At 53.0% G+C, this 15,899-nt stretch overlaps 1 protein-coding gene, 2 non-coding genes and 1 pseudogene across 3 annotated transcripts; 3 read left to right on the top strand and 1 right to left on the bottom strand.

The window, feature by feature from the left end:
• The first annotated feature begins 1,499 nt into the window (after window positions 1–1,499).
• RPS11 (ribosomal protein S11) lies at window positions 1,500–5,144 on the top strand. The gene is made up of 5 exons (XM_004061166.5): window positions 1,500–1,928; window positions 2,650–2,781; window positions 2,979–3,054; window positions 3,376–3,505; window positions 4,967–5,144. The coding sequence occupies exons 1-5, from the start codon at window positions 1,914–1,916 to the stop codon at window positions 5,088–5,090; spliced, it is 477 nt and encodes a 158-aa protein (XP_004061214.1). The 5' UTR covers window positions 1,500–1,913; the 3' UTR covers window positions 5,091–5,144.
• Window positions 3,179–3,265, top strand: LOC115933376 (small nucleolar RNA SNORD35). The gene has a single exon (XR_004069225.1). It is a non-coding gene; the product is annotated as a small nucleolar RNA SNORD35 (small nucleolar RNA).
• A 76-nt stretch (window positions 5,145–5,220) lies between the features above and the next one.
• LOC134757692 (uncharacterized) lies at window positions 5,221–6,818 on the top strand (annotated as a pseudogene).
• On the bottom strand, window positions 6,223–6,334 carry MIR150 (microRNA mir-150). The gene has a single exon (NR_106430.1). It is a non-coding gene; the product is annotated as a microRNA mir-150 (primary transcript).
• Window positions 6,819–15,899: the final 9,081 nt, after the last annotated feature.

Here is a 15,899-nt window from a genome sequence, read left to right as displayed (position 1 = left end):
GGCCGGGCGTGGTGGCTCACGCTTGTAATCCCAGCACTTTGGGAGGCCGAGGCGGGCGGATCACGAGGTCAGGAGATCGAGACCACGGTGAAACCCCGTCTCTACTAAAAATACAAAAAATTAGCCGGGCGTGGTGGCAGGCGCCTGTAGTCCCAGCTACTCGGAGAGGCTGAGGCAGAATGGCGTGAACCCGGGAGGCGGAGCTTGTAGTGAGCCGAGATCGCGCCACTGCACTCCAGCCTGGGTGACGGAGCGAGACTCCGTCTCCAAAAAAAAAACAAAACAAAACAAAAAAAAACCGTAATATTCAGCTATAGACTTGTGCTGTTCAACACAGTAGCCTTTAGCCACATGTGGCTATTTAGATATAACACAATCTAAGTTAAACATTTATGTCCTCAGTCATAAAAGCCACATTTCGAGTGCCAGTGACTACCGTGTCCACCAGCGCAGATATAGAAAATTTCCATCACATAAAGTTCTACTAGACGATCCTGTTATCTACAGAAAAACGGCAGAAGGATCGCTCCACCCCAACCCCTGGCACCAATTAAATCATCGTCTGCGGATGAAATGAGGAGAGAGTAGCTTGCTTGCTTTTTTTTTTTGAGACGGTCTCGCTCCGTCGCCCAGGCTGGAGTGCAGTGGCGCAATCATAGCTCACTGCAGCCACGACCTCCCCGGCTCAAGCGATCCTCCTCCCTCGACCTCCCAAAGTGTTGGGATTACAGGCGAGGCGCACTGCACTCGGCGAGAATAACTTTCTTTCTTTCTTTTTTTTTTTTTTTGAGACGGTTTTGCTGTTGTTGCCCAGCCTGGAGTGCAATGGCGCGATCTCGGCTCACTGCAACCTCCGCCTCCCAGGTTCAAGAGATTCTCCTGCCTCAGCCTCCTGAGTAGCTGGGATTACAGGCATGCGCCACCATGCCCGACTAATTTTGTATTTTTAGTAGAGACGGGGTTTCTCCATGTTGGTCAGGCTGGTCTCGAACTCATGTCCTCAGGTGATCCGCCCACCTCGGCCTCCCAAAGTGCTGGGATTACAGGCGTGAGCCACCGAGCCCGCTTTTTGTTTGTTTGTTTGTTTTGTTTGATACAGAGTCTTGCTCTGTCGCCCAGGCTGTCTGTCGGCCAGGCTGGAGTGCCATGGCGCGATCTCAGCTCACTGCAACCTTCGCCTCCCAGGTTCAAGCGATTCTCCTGCCTCAGCCTTCCAAGTAGCTGGGATTACAGGGGCCCGCCACCACGCCCGGCTAATTTTTGTATTTTTAGTAGAGACGGGGTTTCACCATGTTGGCCAGGCTGGTGTTGAACCCCTGACCTCAGGTGATCCGCCCGCCTTAGCCTCCCAAAGTGTTGGGATTACAGGCGTGAGCCACCGCGCTCGGCCGAGAGTAACTTTCACTGCACCTCTGAAAGTTCGTGGGCAGCTCCTGCCCCTAACAAAGACGGCGACGCCCCTGCACATGCTCCTAGCACTCCCCGGCCGCCCGCCCTTCAAAAAGATGGCAGCCGCCTCATCCGGTTTGAAGGCTGAACGAACAAAGCCACGCGGTATCCAAATCCCACGGGAGCCTACGCCGCGCCGAAACAGGATGGACTGCGTACGACTATCGCGATAATACGGGCGGGCTGAAGGCTGGTCACATCTTCCCTGCCTAAATAATCGCGCCCGGCGTTGTGGGGCCTAAGACTCTCGCGAGACATCGTCTACCACTTCCCGCCCGTCAGTCCTTCACGGTGCCCGAATCGCCCGCTGGTTTAAGTGCAGCCTGTCAATCAGAGCCGCTCTCGAGGCCCCGCCCAAGGCCGTGCTGCGTTTCTCCTTACGTCACTTCCTCTCCAGCCCCTGCGTAATCGATAAGGAAACCCGGACGCCGCTGCCGCTTTCTTTTTTTCAGGCGGCCGGGAAGATGGCGGACATTCAGGTGCGGGCTCGGGGTTGGATGCCAGGCTGCGGGGTCTGCCTTGGCCTTCAGGGGCGCGTCCGAGAGGGCAGAGCCCGGCGGCCAAGTTCGGGGGTTAATTCCGGGCGTCCGTGATTATTTTCTAGAGATTAACTGGAGTGGAGGGCGCTTGCTTTTGTTTCTAGATGAGTGCTTCCTAATTCCTGGGGGCTCCTGGCGTTAATGGAGGCTCAAGCGTTTTAGGACTTACCTTCTTAAAAACCAAGTTTAAGAAGGTTTTTTTGGAGTTCTCCGGTCTTCAGGGGTAATTCTGTGGAAACGGACTCCTAAGGGCTAATCCAGGGAGCCTGCCGTCTGGTATTTAATTCTGAATCCTTATGTACTACATAAGGAGTGAATCCTGGGTGGGCGACCTTGGGTCTTGGAGAATGATCCTCGCTGAAAGGTGTCCAGGGTGTGAGAGGGTTGATCCTGGTTTGGAGGATGAATTTTGCAAGCCCTGAGAGGCCTTCTGGAGTATATAAATTGAAATAATCTCGGGCTTAGCTCTGAGTATGAATTACAGGTAAGGTCAGGGTGGTCATGTCTTAGAGGGTGATTCTGGGGTACCAGGCCTTGGACGCCGGCGCTTTGCAAGTAAATGTAGAGCATGGGGTCTGGGAGGTTCTGGGAAGGTCTCTAGGGCTGGTTGGCTGCCGGCTTCAAACTTAGCAGCTCATCAGTTTTCTCCTCATACCTGTAGACTGAGCGTGCCTACCAAAAGCAGCCGACCATCTTTCAAAACAAGAAGAGGGTCCTGCTGGGAGAAACTGGCAAGGAGAAGCTCCCGCGGTACTACAAGAACATCGGTCTGGGCTTCAAGACACCCAAGGAGGTGCGGGGAACCTCAGAAGAAAGAAGGGGACCCTGGCGTTCCTGCACGTGTGCCCACGACGAGTTGCCCTCCCTGCATCTGAGTGGCTTCTTCTGGGGCTGCTGGGAATTGTAGTTGCTTCCCTGAGGCCACGCCCCTGGCTCGTTTAAGGAACCTCCCGCCCAAGGCTCACTCCTTTATCTTTCCTATCCTTTCAGGCTATTGAGGGTACCTACATTGACAAGAAATGCCCCTTCACTGGTAATGTGTCCATTCGAGGGCGGATCCTCTCTGGTAAGTGCGGGAGTTACTGGTGTCTGGGGCCTGAAATACTGAAAGAAGGGTCTTGGGGCCCAGACTCCTGGGTCCTGGGTGAGAGGGGTGGTTAGGAATGCAAACTTGTAGGTGCAGGTACATTGGCAGATGATGTCTGTTTTCACGATGGTCTTCAGATGCCCACGTGGGCACTGCTGAGAAAGCCACTTGGTAAAACTGATGCCGGAAATGGGGCTTTTTGGGATCCCTGCTCAGCTGCTTCTGAGTCCCAGCATGCCCTGGGTTACCTATGGCCCTCTTTCCCATGGGACCTGACCTATGATCGGCCTCCGCTCCTAGGCGTGGTGACCAAGATGAAGATGCAGAGGACCATTGTCATCCGCCGAGACTATCTGCATTACATCCGCAAGTACAACCGCTTCGAGAAGCGCCACAAGAACATGTCTGTACACCTGTCCCCCTGCTTCAGGTGAGCGCAGTGGCCCATCAGGTTGCTCAGGCCACGCTCTCTCAGCCTTCAGATTCCAGGTCGGACCAATTTAAGGCCAACTGAGGGAGGGAAAGACTGAGGTGGCATCTCTGGGAAGCCCCAGAATCTCAGGATTTGTATATCATATGTTCTTCAGAATCAAAGCGTTCTCCAGGGTGAATATCTCTACCTGAAATGCTTGGAACCAGATTTTGGAATGTTCTTGCATACATAGTGAGATGTTTTGGGGATGTGACATATGTCTAAACAAGAAGCTCATTTGTTTCATATACACCTTATTCACATAGCCTGAAAGTAGTCTTACGCAGTGCGTTTTATAATTCTGTGTGTGAAACAAAGTTTGCATACATTGAACCATTGGAAAGTAAAGGTGTCACGCTGGTATTGAAAAAGTTTCAGATTCTAGCTAGGCACTGTGGCTCAAGCCAGTAATCCCAGCACTGTAGGAGGCTGAGGCAGGAGGATCCCTTGAGCCCAGGAGTTTGAGACCAGCCTGGGCAACATGGCAAAACCCTCTCTCTACAAAAAATACAAGTTTGCCAGGTGTGGTAGCATGTGCCTGTAGTCTCAGGCGGCTGGGGTGGGAGGATTGCTTGAGCCCAGAAAGTGGAGGCTGCAGTGAGCCGAGATGGCAGCACTGCTCTCCGGCCTGGGCGACAGAGTAAGACCCTGTCTCTCCCACACACACACAAATTCAGATTTTGCAGCGTTTCAGAATTTTTGGATTAGGGTGCTGAACCTGTAATAGGCAGGTGCGTTGGAACCAAAAGGTTAGGATGTTATACCAGATGGGAACCTCAGAAATGTTGGAATTAAACGTTTGTTCGTTCCCTCAGCATGTTTTAGTTAGAGCTTATCACGTGCCAGGTTTGGTGTGAGATGTTTGGGGTTCAGTGGTGAGCCAGGAACAAAGTCCTGCTCCCTCAGAGGGCACCTTCAAGCAGTGTGGGTGCCAGATGACAGCCAAGTATAACCAGAATGGGGATGTGGGCAGCTGATATTGGTGGCCCTCTGGGCGGGGAGGATCTTGGGAGCAAGGTGAGGAGTCCTGTGGGTGGGGAGGAGGGTGGCCCAAACTGATGCTGAGCGATAAGGGACCTGTGGTTGTCAGTGCTGCAGGATCCCCCTGCTGCTCTGCTGGGGAAGGGTGGTGAGGCTGCTGACAACTTGGGGGCCTCCAGTTTGCTTGTGAAATGGAGCTCATCCACCCCAGCGGTCCTCGGAGGGGTGGTGGCCTGCACTGTGTACAGCGTTGAGCTTGGTGCTTGGCACAAAATTTGTACGAAAGGAGGGGACAGGTTGAATTGGCGAGTAGAGCTTGGTTGGGGTTTGGTGGAGCTGAAGCAGAGAGCCTTCAGCCTCTGCTGAAGGGGAGGGAGGGCCTCCTGGGGTCTGCTGGTGTGGCCCCTCCTGAGGACATGGCCCTACCTGCCTCCACAGGGACGTCCAGATCGGTGACATCGTCACAGTGGGCGAGTGCCGGCCTCTGAGTAAGACAGTGCGCTTCAACGTGCTCAAGGTCACCAAGGCTGCCGGCACCAAGAAGCAGTTCCAGAAGTTCTGAGGCTGGACATCGGCCCGCTCCCCACAATGAAATAAAGTTATTTTCTCATTCCCAGGCCAGACTTGGGATCTTCCGCGCCTTTACCAGAGCATTGGTGGGGGTGGGGGTGTGCCTCGGGGAATTGGGCAGAGCTGCTGTCAGAGAGGCCTCCTGCCCATGTCTGTGGGTGAGGACAGTGGAGCCTGAACTGAGATGCCTACCTTCCCCTGGGTCTCCTTCTTTGGTCCTTGTCACCTTTTTGGTGTCTGAATAAGGCTGATTACCTGGCGTTGCGCTGTCCCCCCGCCCCCTCCGGTCTCTGGGGAGGAAGTGAGTGAGGGCGGAGGCCCCTGGGTCCTCCAGGCCCTGGTCTGTCTCTTTCCTGACCACCTCAGGTGGGGAGGGGAAGAAGTTGCAGCCCTCCCTGCTGTGGGCATGGGCTCACCCAGGTAGAGTGGGATGTGCTGAGGCCCTGTTGTCTGGCTGTGAAGTGTAAAGGTCTTGGCTTCAGCCTGGGTCTCCTATCCCTGCTTATAGCCAAGGGTGGGGGCCCCATGCACGCACCACACACGCCTAGTTGGGCACCAGGCCTATCTGCAGATGAGGAAACTCATCTGGGAGAGGCCAAGCCCCTCCACCTGAAGTCCCAGTGAGTAGCTGAGTTACAGGTCTCAGATTCTAGAAACTTCCTCTGCGCCAGCTGCCTCAAAATCGCAGTAAGAAAATTGGTGGTGTGGGCAAGTGGCATCATGAGGCTCCCCTGGAGCCCGTTCAGTGGTACCGGGGCCCAGGCTGCTGGGAAGGAAGTGGGCAGGAAGCGTCCGGAGATGGCCCAACACACACACAGGCCACAGAGATGGGGGCCTTGACAGGAACAGGACAGGACAGACACGGTGGCCCAGGGTTGTGGCACATGGGGAGGAGGGGTTTTGCAGAGCTGGGGAGAGCACAGAGACCACTGCGAGAGGCAGGTACAATAGAAACAGGTGTACTTTGCGCATCACACAGAGGTGGGGACGACAGGCATGGGGTGGGGGCAGTGAGGCAGGAGCGCACCAGAGGATGTGTGGGACCCGAAGGGGAGAGACGCATAAAAGCCGCAGCAGAGATGGGAGTACAGGGAGGGGAGGTCCCAATGCCCGCTCACCTCACCCCTTGGGGCCTGCCGGTGCCGGGGTCCCCAGGTCCCTGTCCCCCAGGCCTGTACCAGGGTCTGAGCCCAGCACTGGTACAAGGGTTGGGAGACAGGGCCATGGGGAGAGGAGCCGCCGCTGCCGCTGCTGCCTCGGGGACGCTGCCTCCCCGTGGGCCCAGTCCCTGCCTTATACCCAGGTCCAGGGAGGGCGGGGGTTCCTGCCAGAGGAAGTGGGGCCGCATCAAAGAGGGCAGGAAGGGGCAGGGACAGGTTGGGGGGACGCCGCCCTGAGTCGCAGAAACTGCACACCCACTCCACCCTATGCTGGGGGCAGTAGAGAACCAGCAAGGGGCAAAGAGGGAGTATGGACTCCAGAGGGAGGGGACGGAGACCCAGAGGGGAATAGGAGGTTGCGGCCCCCTCCCCTCAGCCGCAGGTGTTTCCGTTCGGGTGGGGCTGCTGTGTTTACAACAACAGCCCGGCTCCCCGGTTTCCTCCCCGATTGTTGGGGCGTCTCCTTGGCACCCCATCACGTCAGGTGGTGTGCTGAGGTCAGAGTGTGTGCTGGGGAAGGACCTCTGCTGGGCCTGCTGGATCGCAAAGAGCAAGTTTGAAAGACGCCCTCGCACCCCTTGACAGGCCTTCCACCTGAAGAGTGGGGATAAGGACCATAGCTTCTTTTTATTTTTTTATTTTTATTTTATTTTATTTTATTTTTGAGGCAGAGTCTTGCTCTGTCGCCCAGGCTGGAGTGCAATGGCGCGATCTTTGTTCACCGCAACCTTCGCCTCCCAAGTTAAAGCGAATCTCCTGCCTCTGTCTCCTGAGTAGCTGGGATTACAGGCATGCACCACCACACCCAGCTAATTTTTTAATTTTTAGTAGAGACGGGGTTTCGCCATGTTGGCCAGGCTGGTCTCGAACTCCTGACCTCATGATCCACCCATGTTGGCCTCCCAAAGTGCTGGGATTTTACAGGCTTGAGCCACTGCACCCTGCCCATAGGTTATTTGATAACCCAAGGAGATACAGTTCCTAGGTCAGTGGGTTCCCCTGTCTCCCCTCCCACCTGCTTTCCCTCTCGCTCAGCCCCACACCGCCAGCGCCCACCAGACCTGCTGTTCCTCTGAGCCTCCTCACCATCTGTTCCCTCTATCTGGAATACTCTGACCTTGAGTTTCCACCTGGCTCCCTCCCTCACTCTCTGTCTTTAATTAAGTGAATGAATGAATTTTTTTATTTGTTAATTGTTTATGAAGAGAAACTATTTCTTAGCCCATATATTCATGTGTCATCGTTCAGGAACAAGTCAGTGACAAACTTCTAGGTAATTCAACCTGAAGAAATTCTTTATATTCCAAGATCATTGCACTCTGAAAGATACCAGCCTTCCAGCCAGGTGCAGTGGCTCATGCCTGTAATCCCAGCACTTTGGGAGGCCAAGGTGGGTGGATCACGAGGTCAGGAGTTCGAGACCAGCCTGACCAAGATGGTGAAACCCCGTCTCTACTAAAAATACAAAAATTAGCCAGGCACGGTGGCAGGTACCTGTAATCCCAGCTACTCCGAAGGTTGAGGCAGGAGAATCGCTTGAACCCGGGCAGTAGAAGTTGCAGTGAGCTGAGATCGCACCACTGCACTCCAGTCTGGGTGACAGAGTGAGACTCCATCTCAAAAAAAAAAAAAAAAAAAAAAAAGATACCAGCCTTCCTCATCTCAAAATCTTCCATGGAATCGTAATTTCTGTAGAAATCTGCATATGCCTTCTTTCTTGGTTCAGCCACAGCAAACATATAGAAAGCTGCAGCCCCCAGGGATACCATGGATGCTTCAACAATATGAAATCACAGACGCTTGGCCAGAAGGCTACACATCTGAGGTTTTGGCAAAACTTTGGAAGCCGTGGTAGTTACTGTCCTTGATAACGTATGTCAGCCTCAATACCAACGTCCTTCCTGACTGATGGAAAAATGGATGGTGAAGGAATGAATTATGTGAAGTTGCCACATTCTGGCTGGGCGGACCTTGACCCCTAGGCTTCAGGGGCTCAATAACTGGAAGCAGTAAAGCTGAGCCAGAGGCCCCAGAGGTAGCAGAGACCCACCGAGGCTCTTTTCCAACTTCTGGCCCTGTAGCTCCCTAGCTGTGTTTGACCTTGGAAAAGAGACCCACTCCTCCACCACAGAGCCTCAGTTTCCTAATCTGTAAAATGGCTTCTTGCCTCCCTGCCCTATTGGGAGGATCAATATGCTCATGTGAGCCAGGTCCCGTGGCTCACGGCTGTAATCCCAGCACTTTGGGAGGTCGAGGCAGGCGGATCACTTGAGGTCAGGAGTTCAAGACCATCCTGGCCAATGTGGCGAAACCATGTCTCTACTAAAAATACAAAAATTAGCCAGTGTGATAGCGCGCACCTGTAGTCCCAGCTACTCAGGAGGCTAAGGCAGGAGAATCACTTGAACCTGGGAGGCAGAGGTTGCAGTGAGCCAAGACAGCACTCCACCTAAGCAGTAGAGGGCGACTCAGTCTCAAAAAAAAACAATGCTCGTGTGTGATAATGGGATAGAACCAGTCCTGATTAAGTGTACACTGGAAAGTAACAATGCCGGGGGCCCTCAGCTTGGTGTTAGAGAAAGGCCCATAGTGTCATGTTACAGCATCCTGTGGCGCCCCTTGGGCAGGCTTAAGAACCAGGGCCTCTGGCAGGCAGCCCTTGCTGTAATGGACCCACGGTTTTTATTTTAATATTTATTGTATGGTTGCAGAATCCTGGCTCCATTACAGCAAGCCCTGGTAGTTTGTCACGGGATGTTGAGTCTGTTTTAGCATGCTTCTGGAATATTCTGTCGAATACCTATTATAGGGGGCCCCAATGGCCTTGCCTTTTCACAGGAAAGTTAGCTTTTATAGTGGGGTTCTGGGTTTATAATGATAGCGGTCAGGCCAGGTGCCGGGGCTTACACCTGTAATCCCACTACTTAGGGAAGCCAGGGCAGGAGGATTGCTTGAGCCAGGAGTTAGAGACCAGCCCGAGCAACAAAGGGAGACTCCTGTCTCTATTTAAAATATATTAGGCCAGGTGCGGTGGCTCATGCCTGTAATCCCAGCACTTTGGGAGGCCAAGGCAGGTGGATCACGAGTCAGGAGTTCGAAGCCAGCCTGGTCAATATGGTGAAACCCCATCTCTACTAAAAATACAAACATTAGCCAGATGTGTAGCGGCACCTGTAGTCCCAGCTACTCGGGAGGCTGAGGCAGGAGAATCGCTTGAACCTGGGAGGCAGAGGATGCAGTGAGCCAAGATCACACCACTGCATTCCAGCCTGGGCGACAGAGTGAGACCCCATCTCAAAAAAAAAAAAAAATTTGCTGGGTCTGTAGTCCCAGCTACTTGGGGGGCTGAGGCAGGAGGATCCCTTGAGCCCAGAGGTCCGAGTCTATAGCAGGCTAGGATGACACCACTGCACTCCAGCCCGGGTGACAGAGTCAGACCCTGTCTCAAAGAAAAAAAAAAAGACAGGCATCAAACCTACCGTGTGAAAACAGGGCAGGTCTTGGTTATCTTGTATTGCGGCCCTGCACCTCCTGCAGCAGGTCATGGGTCTATGATATTAGAGCCGGATGGCCATCATTGCTGCAGCCTCCTGTGGGCTATTATAATACTAAGTAAGACCTTGGGCTCCTGTGACAGGCCCTGCTGATATTACATGGTTGCAATACTCAGGTTAAATTATAGGCCAGCCCATGGCTATATTTATAATTATATAATATAAAATATGTGATCGGCCGGACGCGGTGGCTCACGCCTGTAATCCCAGCACTTTGGGAGGCAGGTGGATCATGAGGTCAGGAGATCAAGACCATCCTGGCCAACATGGTGAAACCCCGTCTTTACTAAAAATACAAAATTTAGCTGGGCGTGGTGGTGGGCGCCTGTAGTCCCAGCTACTCGGGAGGCTGAGGCAGGAGAATCGCTTGAACCCGGGAGGCGAAGGTTGCAGTGAGCCGAGATTGCACCACTGTGCTCCAGCCTGGTGACAGAGCGAGACTCCGTCTGAAAAAAAAAAAAAAAAAAAAAAAAAAAAAAAGTTATCTATATAGGAGGCACCTGAGCTCATTGAACTAGTCCCAAGGTGTGTGAGTGGAGTTTGGAAATTGAATTGGAGTGTGTTCCAGGAGTAGTTAAGCAGGCCCACTGCCGAGTGTCAGCACTACCCTGAGTCCAACAGGAATTCCTGGGTCTAACACTGTAGTAGGTCCTGGCTCTATTATGTATTATAGCAAGACAGGCCAGGCACAGTGGCTCAGACTGCAATCCCAGCACTTTGGGAGGCCAAGATGGGAGGCTCTCTTGAGCCCAGCAGTTTCAGACCAGCCTAGGCAACATAGGAAGACCCCATCTCTACAAAAAAAACTTAAAAATTAGCCAGGTGTGGTGGTACGTACCTGTAGTACCAGCTACTCGGGAGGCTGAGGTGGGAGGATCGCTTCAGCCTGGGAGGTCGAGGCTGCAGTGAGCTATTATCATGCCACTGCATTCCAGCCTGGGTGACAGAGTGAGACCCTGTCTCAAGAAAAAAAGTAAAAATAAAAGACCTATGGATGTTTCAGAGGTCAGTATAGATTTAGCTAGAACATTCTAGCAGAACACCAATGATATTCTAGATGAGTTTGAGGAACACATCAAGCCTTCCCAGGGACATTCATTCTACAAATGTTTATTGTGCTGTTCCCCAGGGATGGGTGCAAGAGTGAGCAAGACAGCTCCAGCCAGGGCCTGGTGTCAGAGCCTGCAATCCAGTGGGATCCCTGGGGGCCCAGCCTGGCTGCAGAGTGGGGGTGTTAACAGGAACCGGGGGCTACTACGGATGCCCTGTGTGCCACGTGGAGCCTTTGGCCTGCTGAAGCCTCTAATGAAATAGTAGGTTGGGCCGGGCATGGTGGCTTGTGCCTGTAATCCCAGCACTTTGGGAGGCCGAGGTGGGCGGATCACAAGGTCAGGAGATCGAGACCAGCCTGGCTAACATGATGAAACCCCGTCTCTACTAAAAAAAAAAAAAAAAAATTAGCCAGGAGTGATGGCAGGTGCCTGTAGTCCCAGCTACTCAGGAGGCTGAAGCAGGAGAATGGCGTTAACCCGGGAGGTGGAGCTTGCAGTGAGCCGAGATCGCACCACTGCGCTCCAGCCTAGGTGACAGAGCGAGACTCCGTCTCAAAAAAAAAAAAAAAAAAAAAAAAAGAAATAAGTTGGTGCAAAAGCAATTGTGGTTTTTTGTTTGTTGTTTGTTTGTTTTTGAGTCTCACTCTGTTGCCCAGGCTGGAGTGCAGTGGCACAATCTCATCTCACTGCAACCTCTGCCTCCCAGGTTCAAGCGATTCTCCTGCCTCAGCCTCCCAAGTAGCTGAGATTACAGGTGCCCACTACCATGTCTGGCTAATTTTTGTATTTGTAATAGAGATGGGGTTTTGCCATGTTGGCCAGGCTGGTCTCAAACTCCCGACCTCAGGTGATCCACCCGCCTCAGCCTCCCAAAGTGCTGGGATTACAGGCGTGAGCCACCGTGTCTAGCCAGCAATTGCGGGTTTTTTGTTTGTTGGTTTTTTTGAGATGGAGTCTTGCTCTGTCACCCAGACTGAAGTGCAGTGGCACGATCTCGGCTCATTGTAACTTCCACCTCCCAGGTTCAAGTGATTCTCCTGCCTCAGCCTCCCAAGTAGCTGGGACTATTCAGTGAGTGCCACCATGCCTGGCTAATTTTTGTATTTTTAGTAGAGACAGGGTTTCACCATGTTGGCCAGGCTGGTCTGGAACTCCTGACCTCATGATCCGCCTGCCTCGGCCTTCCAAAGTGCTGGGATTATAGGCGTGAACCACCGTGCCCGGCCTGCAGTTGGGGTTTTAATGGCAGAAACCGCAATTACTTTTGCACCACCCTAATATAAAGACACAATTATTATCCCCATTTTCCAGATAAAGAACCTTTGGCTGGGAGAGGTGTACCTGGAAGAGTCGTGTTTTGGTTTTGAACTCAGGTGTGATTGCCCCCCAGGTCAGTAGGGGGCACTATTGTGTAAGGGTGGAGAGGAGGGGCAGAGGTTAGGTGGTTCACGGTGCACAGCTCAAAGCTGCCTGGGGCCATTCTAGGCACAGAGGCAGGGGCCAGGGCCGGCTTTAAGGCCAGCTCCTCGTGTGGTCTGAGGAGTGGATCAGAAGGGACCAGCACCTGGTGAGTGCTCTACTTGAACCATCTTGAAACTGGAACCAAGGGGACCACATTTTTGTTTTATGCTGAGTGTGTCCTGCCATGGGCTTTTCCTTTCCCTTCCCCTTCTCCTTCCCCTCCCCCTTCCCCTTCCCCTTCCCCTTCCCCTCTCCTCTTCTCTTCTCTTTTTTGGAGATGGAGTCTTGCTCTGTCGCCCAGGCTGGAGTGCAATAGCGCAATCTCGGCTTACTGCAACCTCAGCCTCCTGGGTTCAAGTGATTCTCCTGCCTCAGCCTCTCGAGTAGCTGGGATTACAGGTGCGCACTACCACGTCCGGCTAATTTTTGTATTTCTATTAGAGACGGGGTTTCACCATGTTGGTCAGGCTGGTCTCGAACTCCTGACCTCGTGATCCGCCCACCTCAGCCTCCCAAAGTGCTGGGATTACAGGCGTGAGCCACCGGTGCCCGGCTCTTCCGGCTCTTTTCTTTTCTTTTTCCTTTTCTTTCTTTCTTTTTTTTTTTGAGACAGGGTCACACTCTGTTGCCCAGGCTGGAGCACAGTGGCGCAATCTCGGCTCACTGAAACCTCTGCCTCCCAGGTTCAAGCGATTCTCCTGCCTCAGCCTCCTGAGTATCTAGGATTACAGGCACAGGCCACCAGGCCCAGGGAATTTTTGCACCATAGAGATGGTGTTTCGTCATGTTGGCCAGGCTGGTCTCGAACTCCTGACCTCAGATGATCTGCCCGCCTCGGCCTCCCAAAGTGCTGGGATTACAGGCATGAGCCACCGCGCCCGGCCTTGCCAGGGGCTTTCTACTGCATTATAGTGCGGACTTCAGGACATTGTAGCTGTCCTGGGGGAGCCCAGGTGACAGTCTAAGGGGGTTCTAATAGAGCCCTGGGGACATGACAGCAGGATCCCAGGGGGACAGAGGGTGTAGTCAGGGCTCATTAGAACAGAGCCCTGAGGATCTGATGCAAGTCAATCAGCTGATGCTATAAATGGGCTCCAGAGACATCGCAGGAACCCAGGGCATCTGCAAGGGTTTCCCAGGTGGCACTAAGGGGCCTTGAGGCCTTTTTCTTTTTCTTTTTCTTTAGGGTCTCGCTCAGTCATCCAGGTTGGAGTGCTGTGACGCAATCATGGCTCACTGCAACGTTGACTGAGACCTTTTTCTTCCGTGACAGGAAGGAGGGCTATGATGGGGAATGTCTAGGCCGACCCCTGGGAGGCCTCCTGGCTAAAGCCCCAGGCCATTACAACAGCAAGGAGAGGAGATCAGAATGAGGCAAGGAAAGACACTCCAGATGACCACGGCCGGCTGAATCATGGCCTCAGAGACGTCCATACCCTAATCCCCCAAAATCTCTGACTGTGGCCTTATATGGGAAAAGGGACTTTGTGATGTGATTAGGTTAGGTTCAGATGGGGAGACGATCTCGGATTATCCAAGTCGCCCTAAACATAATCACAGGACTCCTTTGGAGAGGCAGGCGGGCGGGTTGGTGTCGGAGAGAGAAGACGTGAGGACCGACATATGGGTCAGAGAGGGGAGAGGATGCCATGCTGCTGGCCTTGAAGATGGAGGACTGGGCCATGAGCCAAGGAATGCTGGTAGCTTCTAGAAGCTGGGAAAGGCAAAAACACCGATTCTCCCCTGGAGCCTCCAGAAAGAACACAAAACTGTTGGGCGCGGTGGTTCACACCTGTTATCCCAGCACTTTGGGAGGCTGAGGCGGGTGGATCACGAGGTCAGGAGTTCGAGACCAGCCTGGCCAATATGGTGAAACGCTGTCTCTACTAAAAATACAAAAATTAGCCGGGTGTGGTGGCGGGTGCCTGTAATCCCAGCTACTCAGGAGGCTGAGGCAGGAGAATCGCTTGAACTCGGGAGGCGGAGGTTGCAGTGAGCCGAGTTCGCACCAGTGCACTCCAAGCTGGGCGACAGAGCCAGACTCCATCTAAAAAAAAAAAAGGAACACAAAACCTGTGAGTATCATAGGTGGTCCAAGGAGCTTTACGAATGTCCTGGTAATGTTACAGCAGGGCCCTGGGGACGGGACGTGAGAGCTAAGGCTGGGTTATAGAGGAGGACCCCACGGTGATGGTAGTCAGACTTCCAGGAAAAGCATAGCAGGCTCCTGGGGGACACTGTAACAGGGCATTGAGGATTCTGTCAGGGTCCAAGGAACCTTAAAATGGGGCCCAGGGGCTGCTGGAATAGTGTCCTAAAGACATTACATGATCCCAAGGAGACTAGAGGGGACAGCTAAGGACAGGGCAGGTGCCTCCAGGGTATTTTGGGGAAGAGCTGAGGGTGCTGTAATTAGGATTTTTAAGAAATTAAAGCAGCTGGCCAGGCGCAGTGGCTCACGCCTGTAATTCCCAGCACTTTGGGAGGCCGAGTCGGGCGGATCACGAGGTCAGGAGATCGAGACCATCCTGGCTAACACGGTGAAACCCTGTCTCTACTAAAAATATAAAAATTAGCCAGGCGTGGTGGCAGGCTCATGTAGTCCCAGCTACTCGGGAGGCTGAGGCAGGAGAATGGCATGAACCTGGGAGGCGCAGCTTGCAGTGAGCCGAGACTGCACCACTGCCCTCCAGCCTGGGCGACAGAGCAAGACTCCGTCTCAAAAAAAAAAAAAAAAGAAAAGAAAAGAAAAGAAAAAAAGAAGTTAAAGCAGGTTCTTTCTGTCTCTTAGGAGTGGACCTTGGGATGGGTGTCACTGGATCTTCCTTCTAGTAGGACACAGGGAGAATCAGGTAGGACACAGTAGGACACAGGGAGAATGAGAAAAATGAAGACATTCTGGACAAGGAGAACAGAGATTTACCTGGTTAATTTTATGTGTCAGTTTGGCTGAGCCACAGTGAGTGAACAGATATTCGGTCAACATTATTCTGGATGTCTCTATGAGGGTGTTTTAGGATGAGATTTACATATATGTTTGTGAGACAGGGTCTTGCTGCTGCCCAGGCTGGAGTGCAGTGGCGCCATCACGGCTCACTGCAGCCTCCAACTCTTGGGCTCAAGGGGTCCCCCAGCTTCAGCCTCTTGAGTAGCTGGGACCACAGGTGCGCACCACCACACCCGGCTAATATTTTAATTTTTTGTAGAGATAAGTTCTCTCTGTCACTCAGGCTGGTCCTTGAACTCAAGCGATCCTCCTGCCTTGGCCTCCCAAAGTGCTGGGATTACAGGCATGAGCCACTGTGCCCAGCTGAGATTTATGTTTAGATGGTTAGGCTTTGAGTAAAGGAGGTTCCCCTTCCTGAACTGAGGAAGGCTCATCCAACCAGTTGAAACCCTGAATAGAAGAAAAGTCTCGGCTGGGTGCGGTGGCTCACGCCTATAATCCCAGCACTTTGGAAGGCTGAGGCGGGCAGATCACGAGGTCAAGAGATCGAGGCCATCCTGGCCAACATGGTGAAACCCCCGTCTCTACTAAAAATACAAAAATTAACCGGGTGTGGTGGCACGTGCC

The sequence above is a fragment of the Gorilla gorilla genome, chromosome 20, assembly GCF_029281585.2.
Source record: "Gorilla gorilla gorilla isolate KB3781 chromosome 20, NHGRI_mGorGor1-v2.1_pri, whole genome shotgun sequence".
Lineage (NCBI taxonomy): Eukaryota > Metazoa > Chordata > Mammalia > Primates > Hominidae > Gorilla > Gorilla gorilla.
This window is presented reverse-complemented; position numbering and strand designations above follow the sequence as displayed.